The sequence below is a fragment of the Hyposmocoma kahamanoa genome, unplaced genomic scaffold (genome assembly GCF_003589595.1).
Source record: "Hyposmocoma kahamanoa isolate Upper Pololo Valley unplaced genomic scaffold, ASM358959v1 202, whole genome shotgun sequence".
In the NCBI taxonomy this organism is placed as follows: Eukaryota; Metazoa; Arthropoda; class Insecta; order Lepidoptera; family Cosmopterigidae; genus Hyposmocoma; species Hyposmocoma kahamanoa.
In genome coordinates, this window is record NW_020653726.1 from 17,022,463 (window position 1) to 17,041,719 (window position 19,257).

At 35.6% G+C, this 19,257-nt stretch overlaps 1 protein-coding gene across 2 annotated transcripts in view; it reads left to right on the forward strand.

Annotated features, from left to right (window-relative positions):
- Positions 1-19,257, forward strand: part of LOC113227205 (kinesin-like protein CG14535) — a 465,861-nt gene that overhangs the window by 261,035 nt on the left and 185,569 nt on the right. Inside the window, exon 1 of one of the 2 annotated variants that reach the window (XM_026460097.1) lies at positions 6,280-6,450. The exons of the other annotated variant lie outside the window; for it this stretch is intronic. Coding sequence (XP_026315882.1) covers positions 6,395-6,450 — 56 coding nt within the window. The 5' untranslated portion in view covers positions 6,280-6,394. Of the gene's footprint in view, positions 1-6,279; positions 6,451-19,257 lie in introns of those variants that run through there. 2 annotated transcript variants of the gene reach the window in all.

The following is a 19,257-nucleotide window of genomic DNA, read 5'->3' on the forward strand; positions in this document are numbered from 1 at the left end:
CGCAACACATATTTGTACCTTAATAATGGGAAAATACAGATGAATATGCTATAGGCCAGCCTATATTGTGTGAGTTAAGTCTTGTAGAAGGAACATGTTGACCCATCAAAGATATTGTAAGTATTTATAATTTCTTCCAACATCTTAATATCATCATTATCGCATAAATACGTCCTATTGGTCACGTGTATCCTTTAGGTACAGCTATAATCCGTCACGCTGGCCTATTACGGGTTGGGGATTTTACAGTTTTTAAGGGTTGTGAACTTTCTTCGACATGCAAGTTTCATCAAGATGTTTCCTTTCACTTTTAGCGAGAAGTATTCCTCTTGTAGTCAATTTCACATAGTATGTTTTGCAAATTATTACTTTTATTTATTTTATTTATATTTCTAGAGAATTCACTGTCAAATAACTAATAAAGTTATACAGTGTGTTGATTTGCATTCACGCTACATTTAAGAAATTAATAATAGAAGTAATGATAATCAATCTTAAAATATTTAAAAAACCTTCAATATTCTGGATAATTTGTATCTAGTAAAGTTTTTCAAAATTGTCTCGAAGTCATATGCACCACGCAAGGGCAGTGACCCCGCCCCCCGCTTCGCCGAGCGATGCGTGATTACGTAAAAAGATTTTTAATTACGATTATATAGTATTGTTATAATTTACTATTTATTTACATTAATTAGAAAAATTTACTGAAAAAGTTTTTTGCAACTTACCAACTTTAGGTTAGCGACATGCTGGACTCCACAGCTGGTGGCTGGCTCCGTACCGGACCTCTGTAAATATAGTGAGAATGCAAATCAGCACATTGTATAATAATAATGAGTATTCCATTCCCGTTAACAAATTGCCTCATTAAGAAAATAAAATATACAAGAAAATATTTATAAAATTACACAGTCACTTAAAAAATCAGTCAGGAAGTGTGAGGAAACAAATAAATAAGAACGGCAATAAACAATATAGAAAGCAGGTATCTGCACGGACTCAACGACAGTTGCGTGATATGTCAAAGTGACGTTTGGTCATTTCCCGCCTAATTATGTCTGTTTTTGAATGTAACAAATCAAATTCAGAACGATCGCATAATATTATTAGTAAAATTTTTCGTCCTTCGAGACAGGCTAAACTACTGCCAGATCTTACATTATTATTTTTTTAATAGTTTAATTTTCTGACAATTTTTCCTAATTTTTCTTCAATGGTTTCATTTTCTGAAATTTATTTGCATCTGGTGGCCATTTTTCAATCTCATAATACTTGACTCTTTTGTCTATGACATAATATTATGTTCGCAAATGGGGCTGCTTACAATAAAACAATAAATAAAATTGAAGGACATTACATGAAGCGAACATGGCCGGCATAGTTTTTCTTTAACATTTTGAATCAATTATTCAAAAATATGTATGAAACAAAGGAATTAATGTTTTTTGATAATTTCATTGTTCGCTACAGCGGCTTACACCTACGTGATCAAATTTCTCTGATAACTGATTTAATTGGATGCGGTGCGATATTATGCTTCATTATTACGACATTAATTATCCAGAGAATTTTGTATATTAATTACCGTTAGGAAAATCCAAAAATAATTTTTAACTCCCAATCATTTCATGCTTTTTTTTTATATTTTAATTGAATTTATTTTTATTCATTTCTTTTTATTTTGTTTGAAAATTATACATGTGAAAATTATGTAATGGCCTATTTTATTTTATTTTATTTCGTAATTAAACCTTTAAAAGGTTTAGTAGCAGTATGAAAGAATTCGTCTAGGGAAGTTCTGCCACTTTACCTATTTCTACCGCCAAGCAGTAATGTGAACGTTACTGCGTTTCGGTTTTGAAGAGTTAAGGGTGCTGGTAAAATTACAGGCACATAGGACTTGACAACTTATGTCTCAGGGTGACGGACGCAGTGACAGTGCCCCTCAGATCTTTGCGATTTAAAACAGTTATGGACAGGCGCACGACTTGTTCGCACTTGGGACTTTTCAACCTATCTCTCAGAGTTGCGGGTGCAGTTGCGATTTAAAGCTCTGTGTGATACTGCAACTGCTATGGGCAAGCGTGTCACTCAGGTACAGAACAGTGTACCAGGCACACGACTATTGTTCGTTCCATCGCTCGGTAACATGAAAAAAGGTTTATTTTGGTGTGTTGTTTAAAACCAAATGTAAAATAATAGAGAAATTAATAATAAACCGGGTATTTAATTCGCTTCACCGGTTGACCGGATCAGTGCATTTTAACGGATCATTAGCTACGGCACAATGCTTGTTAACTAAAGTTTACTCCTAACTGCCATTTGAATTTTGAACTCGCCTCCAAATAAATGAACGCGTGCAATATTATTTATTGCACATTCTGTTTTATACTACACTGTTACTTTAATTTAGTTTTAACCGACTTGAAAAAAGGATGACCGCTCGATCCGTCTATATGTTACGTGTTTACTCCGATATTTGTAAACCGATTTCAATTATTCTTTTTTTGTTGCAAAGAGGGTACTATTTGAGGGTACTAATTGATTTCAATAAAACTTCACACATAAATGTAATCCCAATGAAAATAAAGCACAGCGATAACGTACAAAACTTTTGAGATGGGTTTTTTTGATGTTATGATATTATTTTACACACACAAACTAGCATAGCTTGCTTATTCTTATGCAATACTGCCTCCGTGGCCGAACGGTTACCATGCCGGACTGCCATGCAGAGGTCCCAGGTTCGATTCCCGGGTCGGGAGAAATATTTGTATGGCCTACATTTATTTCTCTCGTGAGTTTGGGTGTAATTTGTGATTGTCTACGTGTGTCCATGGCACCCGCGACACAGGGTTTCCCTAGTGCGGGGCTATGTTGAGTGTGTACGTTATTATTATTATTATAATAGTGCAGCCCACAGAACAGTACATACATTAGAAATGGTTAGCTAGCGTCTGACGCGTGCCAACTATACGAGTAGGTCTCGAAAGACCTATCTGAGCTCTGTTTGCCATTTTCGCTTCGTATGGTATGGTTGTGTCATTCTTTCGTGCAAATAAGAATTTGTAGATAAAATCTAAGATTTTTAACGTTTTAACTTTTTACTGTGCTGTTTTGGAGTGCAAAAATTATAGCCGCACCAAAAGCATTAATTACCCGTGGTGCTATTTCATAGCATCGGAAGGTCTTATTTTAATAAATTTCCAATTTTCAGTATATCGAAATATTTCTTTTTGTTACAAGAAAGTAAAACTTATACCCTTGCAATATGGTCGCTTCTTTTTTGGAGAACTAAATTAATGACTCCAATTCGTCGTCATTCGGCAATTAACCGCTGGATGACAGCACTTCATTGAAATTTCAATATAATATCAAAACGTCGTGACTTGCAATAATAAGTATTGACTGTATTGAACTTTCAACGATATGCCAACAGTGTAAAGCTTAAATTATATTAACAATCCAGAATTTGTTATTTCTTTTTAAATTTGAACCTACGACCATTCAATATCAATATTTTGTAGTGTTTCAAGTTAAGAATGTGTGAGTTTCTGATAGTAATCGAGGCCTAACGCACTTCCATTGTTTTTTCTTCCGTGGTGTTGCCAAAACTATAGTTCAATATCACTGTAGTGTATGTGGATTGTCTATGATTTGTTTCGAGCGCATACGTCATATGTATGGGTGTGGAAAGGGTCTGTCAGTGTTCAACTGTCAACCCCGAGGCACGTCGTGGTACGTAGGCGAACCAAATACCAATACGGTATTACTTGTAGGTACGGATACTACAATCGCATTGCTATATTGTATTACATCGAGTTATATTAAATTATTATACATAATTTGTTACTTAATAACAATCATAACAAGTAATATAAGTAAAGCTATTTTAGCGAACTCACGAAGAGAACAGGCAAATAGGTCAATTTTTCCGCCAATAATGCAGTGGTTCCCTGCTCAGTTGATAGGTTTGCCTGCGGCTTGTAGTTTTTATTTTATTTAACATATTTTTTTGTATATTTTGATGTACAAAAATTAAATGTAGTAATTATATAAAAAAAAATATAATTATATAAAAATTATAGCTGTGGCAACCTTTTACGAATCATAGGTATAGAGATATTATTGAGAGAGGGGAAAGTTAGCATCCCTGGCTTATTCCCTGTCCAAAACGACAAAGGCTATCTTACTACGCTTTTACGAGTCGTCACTTTCTTGCTCAGAGCTCAAGACTCTACAATATCAATAAAATTGTACATTTGGTCACATGGTTAATAACATTAAATTATGAAAAGACCGAACAGCTTCTTATAACGTCATTTTAAATTTCGTGACGAGTATTTAAATTTAGAAGATTTGATATTTATTACTTTTTCTTGCACTGATGTAGGTATAGTATTACAATCCTATTGTAACCACAAAATTTTCACCTGTCCATAATTGTTTAAAATGTTTATGCCTTGATTTAGAGAATTCCTCATCCTAATACACAGGTCTAATACCTAGTTTAGGAGTTGGAAACTCACATAATATATAATTGTGACTTATGTTGTACGTCCTTAAGTATTAAGTGTAACCTGCATATGTAAGTACGAAATAAATATTATTATTAACATTATTATTACTTATCATGAACGCATTTGTACGCCCCACTGCTGGGTACGGATCTCCTCTCAGGCGAGGGTATATGGCCATAGTCCGCCACGCTGGTTGGGAACTTCACACCGATGATGAACCCTTTTTCGACTTGCAGGTTTCACCACGATATTGTCCTTCACCGAAAAGCTGATGATAAATTTCAAATCATCAATTCCAAATAACACAAAGGTGCGAGCCCAGATTCAAAGCCACGGCCTCTGCTTTAAAGCCCGTAGGTCAAACGATAAGACAGCCTAGAATTAGTAAGCCAAGATCATTGCAATTACATTATCTATACGTACAGAAAAAGTATACGTTACAGCTTTGGTATTACTTTAATCATTTATTATACTTTACTGTTCTACTTTAACTCGTATACGAGTTTATTAATAATGCTTTATTACGCGTAATAACTTTGATTTATACGTAATCTTTACGGAATAAAGCCGTAATACGCCTATATAGAGTCGTAAGTCGAACAATAACAATCATTTCAGCGTATGATTAAGATTGCAGGGCTGTAAAGTTTTACGATACACTAAAATTGGCTTAAAATTGAGCCCTGTTTTCTAATTAATTTCGGAATATTACTGTTTGGAATCCCTATACATGTACCTATATTAAAATGAACTATATATAATGTGTGTTGGCGTTTTCAAGTGGAGGCTTGTGTCAAACAGTGGATGCGTGTAAGCTGATGATAATGATTATTCGTTTTCAAACACAAAATATGCGCCACGTCGTCGAACAAGCTAGATACTAGCCCAATAAAAACATCCAGGAATTTTCCACGGGTTTAAGCATTCGATTTTTTTATCGTGCAATATTATTTAATATTCAAGTATTGTATGGTGAAACATTATTTAATAATTACATGATAATACACTCAAATATTTAAATAATAAAAATGGCCACACACACACACATCGCTAACCGGTAACAACAATATTAGACAACATCACATGCGTTTCTCTGATCCCAAAGTAAGTAACTTACTTACTACACTTGTGTTATGGAAATCGGAAACAACGACGACACCACAAACACCCAGACCCGAGACAATATAGAAAAATTAGTTTTTCTACATTGACCCGACCGGGGTTCGAACCCCATCGAGACGGCAGCACCATGAAAACTGGTGTTCAAGCCACTCAACCACGGAGGTCGTCTAAGGTCATAGTCGTAGGTTCCCTCATCGGTAGCGAGAGGTACTGCTACTAAACGTCTACAAATGCACGTAACTTAGAAATTCAACAACCGACGACCAGAAACGATTCTCCGGTTTTCCCACTACCACTGGTCTTTTTTCATAATTACGATAACTGTGCCAAAATTCATTTCGAAAATTAACTTTTAATATGCCTATATTGGAACTATATTTTAAAAACCATGACACCTAAATTTTGCAGGAAATGTTTTTTCAAACTAACCAACATATTGAACTATTTATGATTCAAAACTTTAGTTTAATGGAAAAAAATACAAACATGTAGGAAAGAATATTTTCATTTCCAATTTCATTTCCAATCATGAAAACCCTTAGGTTTTGAGTTCTCAAGTCCGATTGCTAAATCTTGTATAAGCCAACAGCATAAATGTGACCTTTACTAACACGAATCATAATTTTTTGCAGCTCCGAACAATGTCCCCAAAAACTTTACGCCTAAGAAAATAAGTGACAGTGGTATTAAGAACGGACGGTATAAAATGACAACTATTATGAATGCTAGAACTGTTAAATAAACTATAAGAAATGGCGTCGTACAGTCATCAAGAGACCCAGTCGAGTCCGGCCAAGGAATTGCCGAGGTAAGTAAATTTTTTTTAAGATTTCGAGAGGATAACACTCGTGAATTTGAAACAGTAGAATTTCTTGTGAAAAAGATTGTCCGGGAAAGTACTGTCACAATACCTACTGTCGGAGTAGATAACTAACAAAACGGAGTAGCTATAAATGACGACATATACATCAACAATATTAGCTACGTAGACGACATGGTACTGCTGAGCGCTTCTGTCTTTGGTCTAACGAAACTGATAAGTATTTGTGAAAGATATGCGGCTAGTCATGGTTTAAAATACAACGTAACCAAAAGTGAATGCATGGTATTTCAGGTTAAACACAAATGCCTGCCAAATATTCCACCTGTTCTATTAAATGGGAGGCCACTGAAGACAGTCAATCAGTTTAAGTATCTAGGGCATTTAGTAACATCAAACCTCAACGACTACGCCGATATTGAACGACAGCGTAGAGCATTGTCTGTGAGAGCCAATATGTTAGTCCGCAGGTATGCATACTGTTCTACTGAAGCAAAAATTACACTGTCCAGAGCTTATTGTACGACGCTCTACACAAGCAGCCTGTGGGTTAGTTTCACTCAGAAACAGTACAATAGTACTACGTGTTCAATAGAATAATACATTTAGAATGCTGATGGGGCTGCCGCGGTCCTGCAGCGCGTCAGGGATGTTCGCGGAAGCACGTGTAGATTGCTTCTACACCACGATGCGTAAACGATGCAGATCCTTGGCGCGGAGGATTCGGGCCAGCCCCAACAGCATCCTGAGCATGATCGCCCACCGGCTCGACTGTCCATGATGAATCATTGTTCAATGAGTCACGTACTTAAAAATAAGTAGTGGTGTCCTATTGTGCTTTGTCTTTGTTGTTTTGTGTACATTTACTCACATTAGATTTGAGTGATTTTGTAAATGAATTTATTATTATAAAATCAAAGGATGGAGAAGGGATAAAGTATAACAATTAGTTTATATCAAAAAGAACCTGAAAGTGTTATGTAGGAGAGTAGATTGGTGTGGTGTGTAGATGAAAAAGATAGAAGTTGGATATACGGAGTTGGGGGCCTCTGCCCTACAACGTTGGAGACCGAGGGCAGAGGTGTAGAGCCGGAGAGCAGCGGGTTTGGCGTGGGGGCATAGAGTGGAGAAATTCTCGTAGAAACAGCGGCGGTTATGCAGCACCGCCGGAACCACCGGAACTCTTTCAGGAATCAGGACAACTAAGGGCATTTCCTAGAAAACGTATAATGAGAGAGATGAAGATGATAGGGGTCCGTATTTTCATACTACACTATTTCTGATATTAAGACGTAATGTGAGCGTTACTGTGTTACGGTAATGAAGGGCAACGGTGCTAGTGAAAGTACTGGCACACGGGACTTTCCAACTTTATCTCTCCGGGTGATGGGCACAGAGAGCCCGGAGAAGGGACGGAGTGCTCAGATCTTTGCAAAAATCGTATTGGATGGCACAAATTATAAGAGAACAGGGGATGTAAACCTCATTCAACGTGCAGGTCTCGTCATCATGTTTTCCTTTAGCATTAAGATTAGGTATAGTTAGTAAACATTCATTCATACCTATTTCTGCCGCTTAGCAGCTTAGCTTTGAAGGCTGGTGAAACTACAAGCACATAAAATTTATCAACTTCATGTCTCATGGCAGACGGGCACAGTTACAGTGGCACTTCAGGTCTTTGCGATTTAAAGCTCTGAATGAAAGTGCAACTGTCATGGGTGATAAATAAGGCAATTATGACGACTTGTTCGGTCCGTCACGTGATAACCATAAAAAAGAGATAACTCTCAAGTAGAATAAGTATTGGTGCTCATTGAAACGTCATTACGATTGGACGAAGCCTACTGAGCCCTACTGTGCTGCTGCATCGATGTTCCGAGCAGCATCACATGCTTATCATGCTTTTTCTATTAGATAGATTAGACAACCATTCTACGGCCATCGATGAATGCGCTTTGACCCTTAAATAAATTACATGCGAAACAAGCATTCAGGACGCGTGTGGTGCGGTACGATGAGTTCCAATACTAATACTACAGAGAACAATAAGATAGGTAGTACACACGCATAATTAAACAGTACGATATATATAAACTGTATTTTGTAAGTACGAGTGTTAAATGGTTGTAGCCTTTAGCGCTTATAATTCCATTTTTATTGAGAAATAACACGGCACAGAGGATTTTGAAACTCGATAAGACGTAAAAATTGCTTTCTTCTAGAAATTGTGGACAAAAATTACACAGGTAAGTTATCTCAGTAATTAATACATTATCTCAGTATTCTAATTTCAGGTCATACAATAAACAAGACCTAATCAACAGGAAAAAGTTTCAAAAATTACAATTTGAACATAAATTTTTATCTACTGGTTCCGGTAACAAGTATTCTCTGCACCTAGATAAATTAACTTTATCTCCCGTTTGGCCACATGCCAGCTTTTATCGGGGCAGATAAATTGTCAAACTATCCTTTTGTCGTACGCTTTGACAGGCGAGTGATTATTGTCATTTGTCTGTGACAGATCATTTGATTATTCTGTTCCAATAATCATTTAATTATAATTGTCTTCGATTTCAAATTTCATTGTCAGTTTTGATGATAACGGCTAAAGGTTATTTGTTTATACAAGGACTTAGTCTATTTCACAACCTTCATTATTATTTGTGTCATTAACAATTTCTATTGACTGTTATTTCTCAAATACCTCGTCTCTGCCCATAAACCAAGACCTTTGCGAATTAACATTTACCTAACGTTTTTGAGCGTTTCGTTAGATCTTTCTAGATTCCTACTCGTTGCTAGACTTTTATTGTATTTTAATTATTATTGTTTTTACTCAGGCATATGTGTTTAATCGTATTTGTGTGAGTTGTTAATCATTATGAGCTATTGCAAAATATAAACGAAGGAAATAAGTTTCATACTTATGTGTAGCTATTAATCCACATTTTTTATTTTTTGTACTGTATTGAATTTCAAATGAACTAATTTTGATTTTGTTTATTCTCGTAAATTATTAACTAAAGCAAACTATTTAAAACAACAGCAGCACCAGCATTTTAACACGGTAATCTTTGTAAATGAAAATTTAATAACGGTACAATACACAACTTAATTACGCTCCAAAATCACTTCAGAACCAATCGCGCTTACTGAAAATAGAGGAACTCAATGCCCAATACACAATGACCAATCAGCAAGGCAAGCCGACTCAAAAAAGAAGAGGTAATCGCTCTGGGCTCGGCAAACAAAAGCCTCTTTCGGGCATTGTCGTTGGGAAACGCAGCAAATACCCGGACATTCAGTTTGGTCAGTCTAAGCCCCGTGTCTGTGGTAGGGATTTGATATGGTTTAATGCACTTTAAAAGAGTTTTCAATCTAGGACTATAAATCAAAGAGATTTTTTGCCAGGTGATTGTATGTGGTTTGTTGCTTAGGTAGCATCATAAACTGAAGAAGAAAGAAAAAGAAACTAGCTTTCACAGAAAACTAACTCCCAGTTCCTAATTCTTAGAAAGGACTTGTCCCAAACTGTGCGATGGTTACGACTTAATATAGGCTAAGTACAGGGGCAAGAACACGTCAAGCTTGACACTTAAGATTTAAATCCAACTCTATGCCACTTACGATAAGAACGGTCCAAAGTACAAAGTATCAAGCTTGATGTGCTCTTGACTGTACAATGTCTGTTTCTGCTTACAAAACTTTACGAACCTGGCGAACCAAAATTCAAAGATACCAATATAACACAAGTAAGTAAATTACACTTCAAATCGTCTCTTTGATTAAAGTCTAGTACTTCGTAAGATATCCATGAAAAGAATGAGTAAGAGACTCTAATGTTTGCTCTTTGTAAATAAATCTTTATGCACATCTATTATTTACAATATCCATTTCAAATTATAGATCGAGACAACCTGCAAGAGGTAAAAGGGCGACTTCCGTGAACTTTTACATAAAAGCCGTATAACATAAGACATTTATATAAAGATTTTATTTCATTATAAAAGTTTTAAACTCCGCAAATAACAAATTTTGAATATCAACCACAAACATATTATAAAAGCATAACATTGCCCTTTAAGGTTACTAAATTTCTTATTAATTCAAAAACTATATTCACACATTACCGCATAATCCAATGTGTTTATATCATCATTATTTCAATGTTCACACTTAGCTTTCCATCGTCAGACCGAATGTAAGATCAATACACATCGCTTTGTTTCTCAACATTTGTTTTCTTTTATATTTCTCCGCTATTGTTTGTAATTCTATTGTTTGTATTGCATTGCTTGTTATGTTAGCTTTAACAGTTTTAGACTTCTTTTTTGATACAGTAATGTTTATTGTTTTTGATTCTTTTGTATTCCTTTGAGTAATCTTCAATAGCTTCGTGTAGATGAATTGGATTTTTTCTTTCACTGCCGAATGTCAATAATTATTAAAATATCTTTTTTTTTTTATTTTACATGAACTCAAACAATAAGCGCAAAGTTTAGTGGGATAAAAAATACCCTACATATCTAGAATAAATGCTAAATTATCTAAACAATTTAAACCAAATTAATTGAATGATTGAATAAAAATCCTCCCAACATCCCAAATGTTTACAATTTTGGTGACAAATTGTTGAATATAGCTTAACGTGCTTTAAGTTACGATGTGCTTTTTGTAACACACGGTGTACAGTAGCCCCAATGTCATGCACTACATCAGTTTTACGGTTACCAAAATAACACCCCAGTTATTAATAACGACTAGTTAACTCGTGTAAGTTATTCCACTACAAATTACATGCACCGCTGGCAACAAATGTGACCACGTGTGTACAGAATCATCAATTTGTACGTGCTGTTGGATGAAAATCATAATAACTCAAAACGATGTTGCAGCTCAGTCAGTGGACAGGTTGTCACGCAAGATTTTCGGATTCAATATCCGATAAAAACAAATCTACCTAATATCATTTTCGAATTGATTTGAGTAGATGGTGTCAAATTAAAATAATTTTGAAGATAAACTATACTTAATTGTACAATTTATAAATTACCTACGGCTCTGTGACGTAGGGTGGTATTCCAAAACTCTACTCAATACTCAAGTCCTGATTTGAGTATTGCAGTGAGCAATGAAATTCATACTCAAGTCCTTGCCATTAGGGTCGTATTTTCAATGCTTGAAATCATACTCAAGTCTGCTCAAATCCTGACTTGAGCATTGAGTACAGTTCTGGAATACGACTCTTGGTCATTTACTATGGGCCTCATAAAAAGCTCAACGTCACTTAACGCTCTATTGAACGAGCAATGTTCGGCATTTCTCTACGTTATCGTATCAGAAATGAGGAGATCCGTAGAAGAACGAAAGTCACCGAGTGACGGCCCCCTACTAAATGGACGAATGACCTGGTAAGGGCGTCAGGTAACCGTTGGATGCACGCTGTGTCCAATCGACTAGTCGGGAAATCTTTGGGGAGGCCTATTTTCAGCAGTGGACGTCTTCCGGCTGTTATGATGATGATGATAATGAATTTATACATTGATAATAAAAAATGTTTGGCTAAGTGACCAAACAATTTGTCTCGTCTCAATGCAGGTAATTCCCTTTACTATGATGAGTCATAGTAAAGGGATACCAAAGTTATAGAATTTATTTTCTTAAATTGAACCTACTAAGAATAAATGCTGAGATCTCCTCGTCTAGCAGCAAGAGTACTAATTATTGTACAACCGAATCAGTCGTCAACGACTCAGTCTAATATCACTAGCAGCAAAAAAGGTAAAGATATTGTTTGTAAAGCGTTAGATAACTAAGAAAGCAGCAATTCGCTCTTTAACAAAAATGTACCTAATTTGTGGAGTGATTCCCAAACAATATTATCCCTATCGGCACCTAAATACCCAGTGTACATAATAATGAAAATGTTGCATTCAAATCTAGCCCTATACATTATTCTGTATGACCATAGATTATATAGAAAAATAGGTACTGTAAAAAATCCCGATTATGTTTTTCATACAAATCTGAGGGCATACCTGCTTGGGCCTGAAGTATGTACATAAACATAAAGCTCACGCCCTTGTCTCTCGGTAGGGGTAGGCAGAGACGATGGAACGTCACCTTAGTATATCCTAGTTCTTGTCACTTCTAATTCCAGCCTTTTTGAGGACATCACTGATCTGGTCAATGTAAATCTTTCTGCGACCCATATATTTCGTTCGTTTTAATGTACATTGAGCGTTTAGCGCGTTTACTATAGGTAGTATAAAAACATATTAATTACATACCGAGATCTTAAGTTTTCACCATTATAATACATTGAAAATGAAATTGACTAAGTCAGCCTTGTCCATGGAACCTATAAACAGTCCGAAACGTTGGTTTGTTTGAAATAACGAATATAAGCGATTTAGATCCGACAATAGTTTCATTTCCAATATTTATTACAATAAAGCTTATTAATAAAAATATCTCAGGAAGGAATATACAAGGAAGAATCGATCTTGACATTATGTATATTATGTCAACCACCTTGAGGATGTCTTTAGAAAAGGACAGGTCAAAAGTATACAATAAACGGGAGTGTATTAAAAGGCTGACGTGAGTGGAAGAACCGAAAGTGATATAACTTAGAGATCTGAGGACTATAAGTACATTATGTATGTAATAATTAGGTACATTGTAGAACGTGCTCACAATTCGAATAATGAAATTTGGAAATTAATTGTGAATGATTGTATATTCAATAATGGTCAACGTTAATAGAGGTATTAATTTTATTTATGACGTCAGAAAATTAACGGCTGAAAATGCAGTGAAATTTGGAATGTCAATGAATTGTGATGTATTTTCATCGACTGTCCAAATGGAGACATTTGGGTGCTTTTCAAAAATTATGGCCGACAATAAAATAATAACTTTTTGTCGTATTGCACTGCTGTATTCTGAACGTGCTGAATTTTATTGTGAATACCGAGCTTTATAAATAATCACGTTAGAATATTGGACCGATATACGATTAATCGGTATTGCGCGCTTGATACGACTCAATTTCTTTTAAATCGTTATCCACCGCTATTTGTCCCATCGAATTGTTAATGGCAGCTGTACAGCTAACATCGTGTTCTATAACAGTAAAGGGAATAAATTATACGATTACAACGTCCTGCCTATTACTAACTTGAAGTAGGTATAAAACGGGATATATCTTGCATTACAGCATTTCATACGTACGATATGCAGCAGTTTTCCTTCTTAGAAAATTTTACTAAAGCCACATCAACCTACTTCCTGCACACAAAACTTACAGCATGTTGCTGAAATAATCTTTAGAATGTATTTATTTACACACTACTCATATGAAATCAAAGGAACTTCACGTATTATGATTCGTGAGAATTTTAACAAGTGTCTATAGTAGTTATTCACTATATTATTGAATCAACCCGTGATCATGGAGCGTGAGACCGTTTTGAAATATCAGAAGAAGAATAAAAATTCACAATCTTTAGAAATCTAAACCTAGTTATAATTATATAAGACAGAATGTTACAAAACTTTGATGGGCTTTATTCGTCTTCTTTGGTAACGACATTAGAAAGATTATGCATAGATAGACATAAGGCTGACAAGTAACGCGCAAGAGACAATAACCACCATAATTCCAAAGGAAACTTCCCAAAATCGATAACATACACTTGGGTAGATAATATAACAGTGGCACGTGATGCAAATGGCGACGTTTTTTCCCGAAATCCCCGAAAACGTTATACTTCACACGCGGCACTCCCGCGACCTGAATTGTAAGCAGTTTAGATATTTGTGACCGTATATTGGAGATAGTATTTGGTATAAGATATTTCTCCGGAACTAAGCGTAAGGACAAGGCAATAAGGTCTATCTTCGCATACATGCCATGCAATAGTACATATCGAATTAGTAATCTAATAAGCAATATTAGTACAATACATTTTACTTTGGCTACCCATAGAGTCTATGGTTTAATACTGTTATTAAAGAAAAAAGAATAAATGGAAAATCAACTCTATTCGCTATGGCCAGGAGTTGACTCAGCCTTGTCGTCTGCGAATTATCGCCTGAAAACCATCCGTACATGCAAATATTATTAATGCACTGCAATATTGCAGCAGCTCTAACAGTATACTGAAATCCTCCTTCCTATATAAAGTTGCATTTGAAGGTTGTAATTTCCCACAAAAATTATGAAGGAATATTTCAATTACACTTCAAGATTCCAACTTGCTTGAATAAATACAATAAGGTCCGCAAAACTTACTCCTTAAATCAAGTGGCCGTAAACCAACCTTAGGTGTTAATCTGTCTTGAAGAAAGTATAGTCGTATGACTCACCTATAGGGCTAGCATGACAAGACACGACTGAAGCGACATAGAAACGCGAGATATTGCTATTCTCTATGCAAGAATAGCATACTGCTGTTCTTAAAAGCGCAAGATACTTCTCGCGTATCGTTCTCGCGCAAATAGCGCTTTATCGTGTTAGCCTCTCTGGAGGTTAGTTTACCAGTCTTGTCCGACCTGGTTTAGCGACTTTGCAGTGTGATCAGGATGTTTGTCTGACTCAATACTTACCACTACATCCGTTTTATCAATCACAAAGATTTAAGACCAAATACTAATCGTCACTTCCAACAAATTAATTCCCAAAATGCACTTTAAAGTTCACTTACGATGGCATTAAATCAACCACGTTAAAGTTTCCTCATATTACACGAGGACCTTCTCCCTCCCGCACACCGCCTCCCTCCGTCTCACCTCATAACTCATAGCGTGCCGATAATCGCCCCATAACTTATGCGGTACCAACTTTATTCTGCCCGTGAAATGGTGGCGAAAATTTGACTAACTATAGATGAGATTTACATTTAAAATGTTTCCGATAATGCATGTGATTTATTTTTGTACATCATCCGTTTTGTTTACATATACTTTACAATAATGTTCTTGATTGGAAATGATAGTAAACGCCACAATATACATTTTAAAATTAGCATCACAGATTCGACGACGATTCTATAGTTTCAAGAGCTGCCAGTTAAACAAAATATTTTCGAAAATTGAATAGAACAACTGTTAATTTTTGTTTTTGAATATTTTCCTTATATGAATATTTTTATTTTCACTTTCAATAAGCAGATTGATTTCTGCTTTCTAATGTGTATCGCTAAAGTTGGGTAATTGTTCAAATATTATCATATATTGGCAATTTTTCAAAATATTTTTCCAACTGGTTATTTACAGAAAAACATTATTATGAATACAGCAATATTTAGAAAAACATTATTTTTCTAAAATTAGATTCTTTTGTAGGAGTAGTAGTAGTTCATCAAGTTACTCACATTTTTTCGAATATCGCCTCCAGCGCAACGAAACCAGATCCGTCAATGTGTGGCTTAATGAACTAGCGTCTGTCAAATAGTTTGACATTTATAAAAATGTATCCAGGTGTTGAAGAAATGTCGTGGACAGTTCCACTGGTTCTTGCTTATATTTTATTATTTCTCCCAATCTTTAATCTGTTTTTCCTGAAAACAACAATCTGAGGATATTCCAGGCTAGACTGAATAGGCATTTTTGGGACAAACTCGTATCATCATGGATCACATTATCGCTTAATACCTATAAGGTGAGATGACCAAGGGTGCGAGCTATTAACATTTTTTTTAATATTTCGTAAGTTTACTGAGCTAATTCCATTTATTTATCGTTCTTACAAAACTTTTGTTCCACAAATCAAAAACAAAGTAAAATCATCTTTATTTCATAGGTAAGTAAATTACACTTGAAATCGCAGTTTCCCATGAGACGAATGAGCAAGAAATTCTAGAGGTAGCTCTTTGTGATTATACATTTGAATATATTCATAATTTACAATATTTATGCCATATTCATTTCAAACATCTTAGATCGATAATACCTGCAAGAGGGAAACGGGTTACTACCACGGAATTTTGTTTGTTGTTTTGTTTCACCATAGTTTTAAACGCAGATCACATAAATTTCTTTCTTCCGTGGTTTTAAACCTTGTAAAGGACAAATTATGAATATCAACCAGATTGTTATTATAGAAGAGTACAAGAATTTGTGGCTTTGTCAAGAACAGTTAGTTTGTTTTTATTCCTCGTATTAATGTTATATCTATCACTATTTTCCATAATGAGTTAACTATTCTTCTTAACATACATTGCATTTTCATAAATGTACTGTGACGCTAGCGTAAGATTAAACTCATCTCTCAAATAATACACAATTCTGCAAATCAATATGATTTTCGCGGCGGCTTAATAAGTTTGATGGCGCTGTACTAAGATGCACCTTCAACATTAAACAAGGATAACGTCCGGCGATTTTCAAATAAAAATTTAGAGCAGCTTTAATGCCAGATTTACGATCAGCTTAAATTCTTCACAGGAATCTTAAATTTATAACATGAACGGAGGAATTGATTTTATAATATTTCAGCAACGTTACAAAAATCTTCCGAGTAGTAGCGAAACGCGCAACGTCTTTTTCGCTCTTATTACGTAGACATAAAGCGTTTCCTGACCAGCTCAAACCATTTTCGATGCAATAACTTTGGAGTTTTTAAACGACTTCAAAAAAGAAGTTTCTCAATTCGACTGTGTATTTTTTTGTATTTATGTTACTCGATTACTCAGGCGGTTGTGAACCGATTGCGATGTTTCTTATTTTTTTGGAAAGAACTATCTTTCCATCCTATTCTTGCATATATTCAAATTAACATCCTTGATAAGGATAACACCGAATAATTACTCTTTATGGGATACGAGTTTGAGAAAGTAAGACATCGATTTGTAACCACCAGACCCAAGTAAAAGATGTAGAGGATCTCGACGAGCTCATAAAGTTAAAAACTAAATACTGATTTCAGTATTGGTCACATTTAAATTTGAAGAAAATATTCCACCTTTAAGCGTGGCAAACCAAGGGATGGATACGGTTTCGCGCATTTTTCGGTTATCGATTTCAATAAAACTTAGCAAATAGATCTAATTCCACCAACCCCGTCAGTTGGTTTTTAACAGAATATAATTCAGTGAGTGTGCCCATGAGTTCCATCAGCTCATCCCGCCCGCCCTTTTACCATCGGACATCCTTACTTGGTAGATATTCCCTTCAGGCGTACTAAGCTTTTCGTCATCTTTTACCTGCCTGCGACTGTGTTTCCGAACTCATGCAACCTTTAAGGTGCGACTGAATAGGTATCTTCTGGGCGAGCTCGTTCCATCGTAGATCCCATTTTTGCTCCAAAGCTAGGTAGTGGTCAAAAGCAAGTCCAGTCGAAATCCTTGTGAAAGAGTGCGTCCAGTGAAGTACTGCCACCACGCCTGTTTTTGTCATCAAGTAGTAGTGTGAGCATTTCTGCTTGTTGTGAAATTACAGACACATGGGACTTGTCAACTTTATATCTCAAGGCGACGGGTGCAGCGGCATTGCGCCTTAGATTTTACAATTTCAAGCTTTGAGTGGCACTGCAACTGTCATGGGAGTGTCGCATAGACCTCCGCTTCGGTGCCGCAATTGTGTCGCCCTTGCATTTGTTTACACACTTTCATACATGCACCGCGGCGGCGGCGTTTCCTGAAAACGCTGCCTCAATTGTCTACTAATTTACGGTTCCAGTTGGTCACGCCACATGGGCTGCTGTCGATAAACAACGCCGCTGCTGATGCGGCGTTGTTTAAATCGAATTAAGAGGGAGCATGCCAAAAAAGTTTTGACGATGGCTCCGCCCAAATTTGTGAAACAAATATATGCCTGAAGTTCGCGTGACATGCGACAGGAGATGTTGAATTTTGCGCATTAAAAGTACCAAATTCGTTTTAGCGGAATAACTCTAAAACTAAAGGATTAAAAAGAAATCCGTAGTGACAGTTGTCGATCATGCATAAATATAATTAATTATCTAATTTTTGTCCTAATAACCTGTAGCATTTCGAGGATAAATCGAAAAATGTGAAAATTAGAGGTCATTTCGTGATTTTTATCTATCGAATAAACTTTATTGTTTTATGTTTTTGATTAATGTCTATGCTTGAATATACCGTGTAGTTACTCATACAATATTTTATTTTTAACTTTAAAGTGGATATACCCCTCTAAAATCAAATCGAAGATTAGGAATTTTTCCTCTGCTCCCTCTTAATAAACATTAAAACCCAAAATCGAGGGCAAAAACTATATACTACTAAATATTTGTTGTAAATCGATTTTCTATCATATGTTATAATATAATTACAAAATGTTTATTGCATTCTGATCTAGACGAATCGATTTGGCTCTCTATTGAATTGGTTCGCTTCAAAATCGCTTTAAAATGAATCGATACAAAATGTCATTAAATCGCAAGCACTAGAATCGATTTTCGTAAAAAACGAATCGTAATATGCATCCTTAGTAGTGAGAATACACAGGATTGCAAGGTACGTATTGTGAGGAGTTGACTCATTTCCATTAATAAAAATTTTTTTCATCGTAATTTGTATTATGTATGGAATTATACCAAATTCCATATTTGCCGTTTCTGCCCACGATTTTAGGCAGAAATTGATTAAAACCCGGTATTTTGGGAAAAAAACCCGATTAAAACCCGGCCGGGATTATTGGGGTTTGACCCACTGCCTATCTCTACACGACTTGTTCGTCCCGTCACTTACAAGTTTAGGCAGTGAATTGCCTTTAAGACTTCATAATTACGGATCTAGGTTAGTTAATGTAACTACTATATCA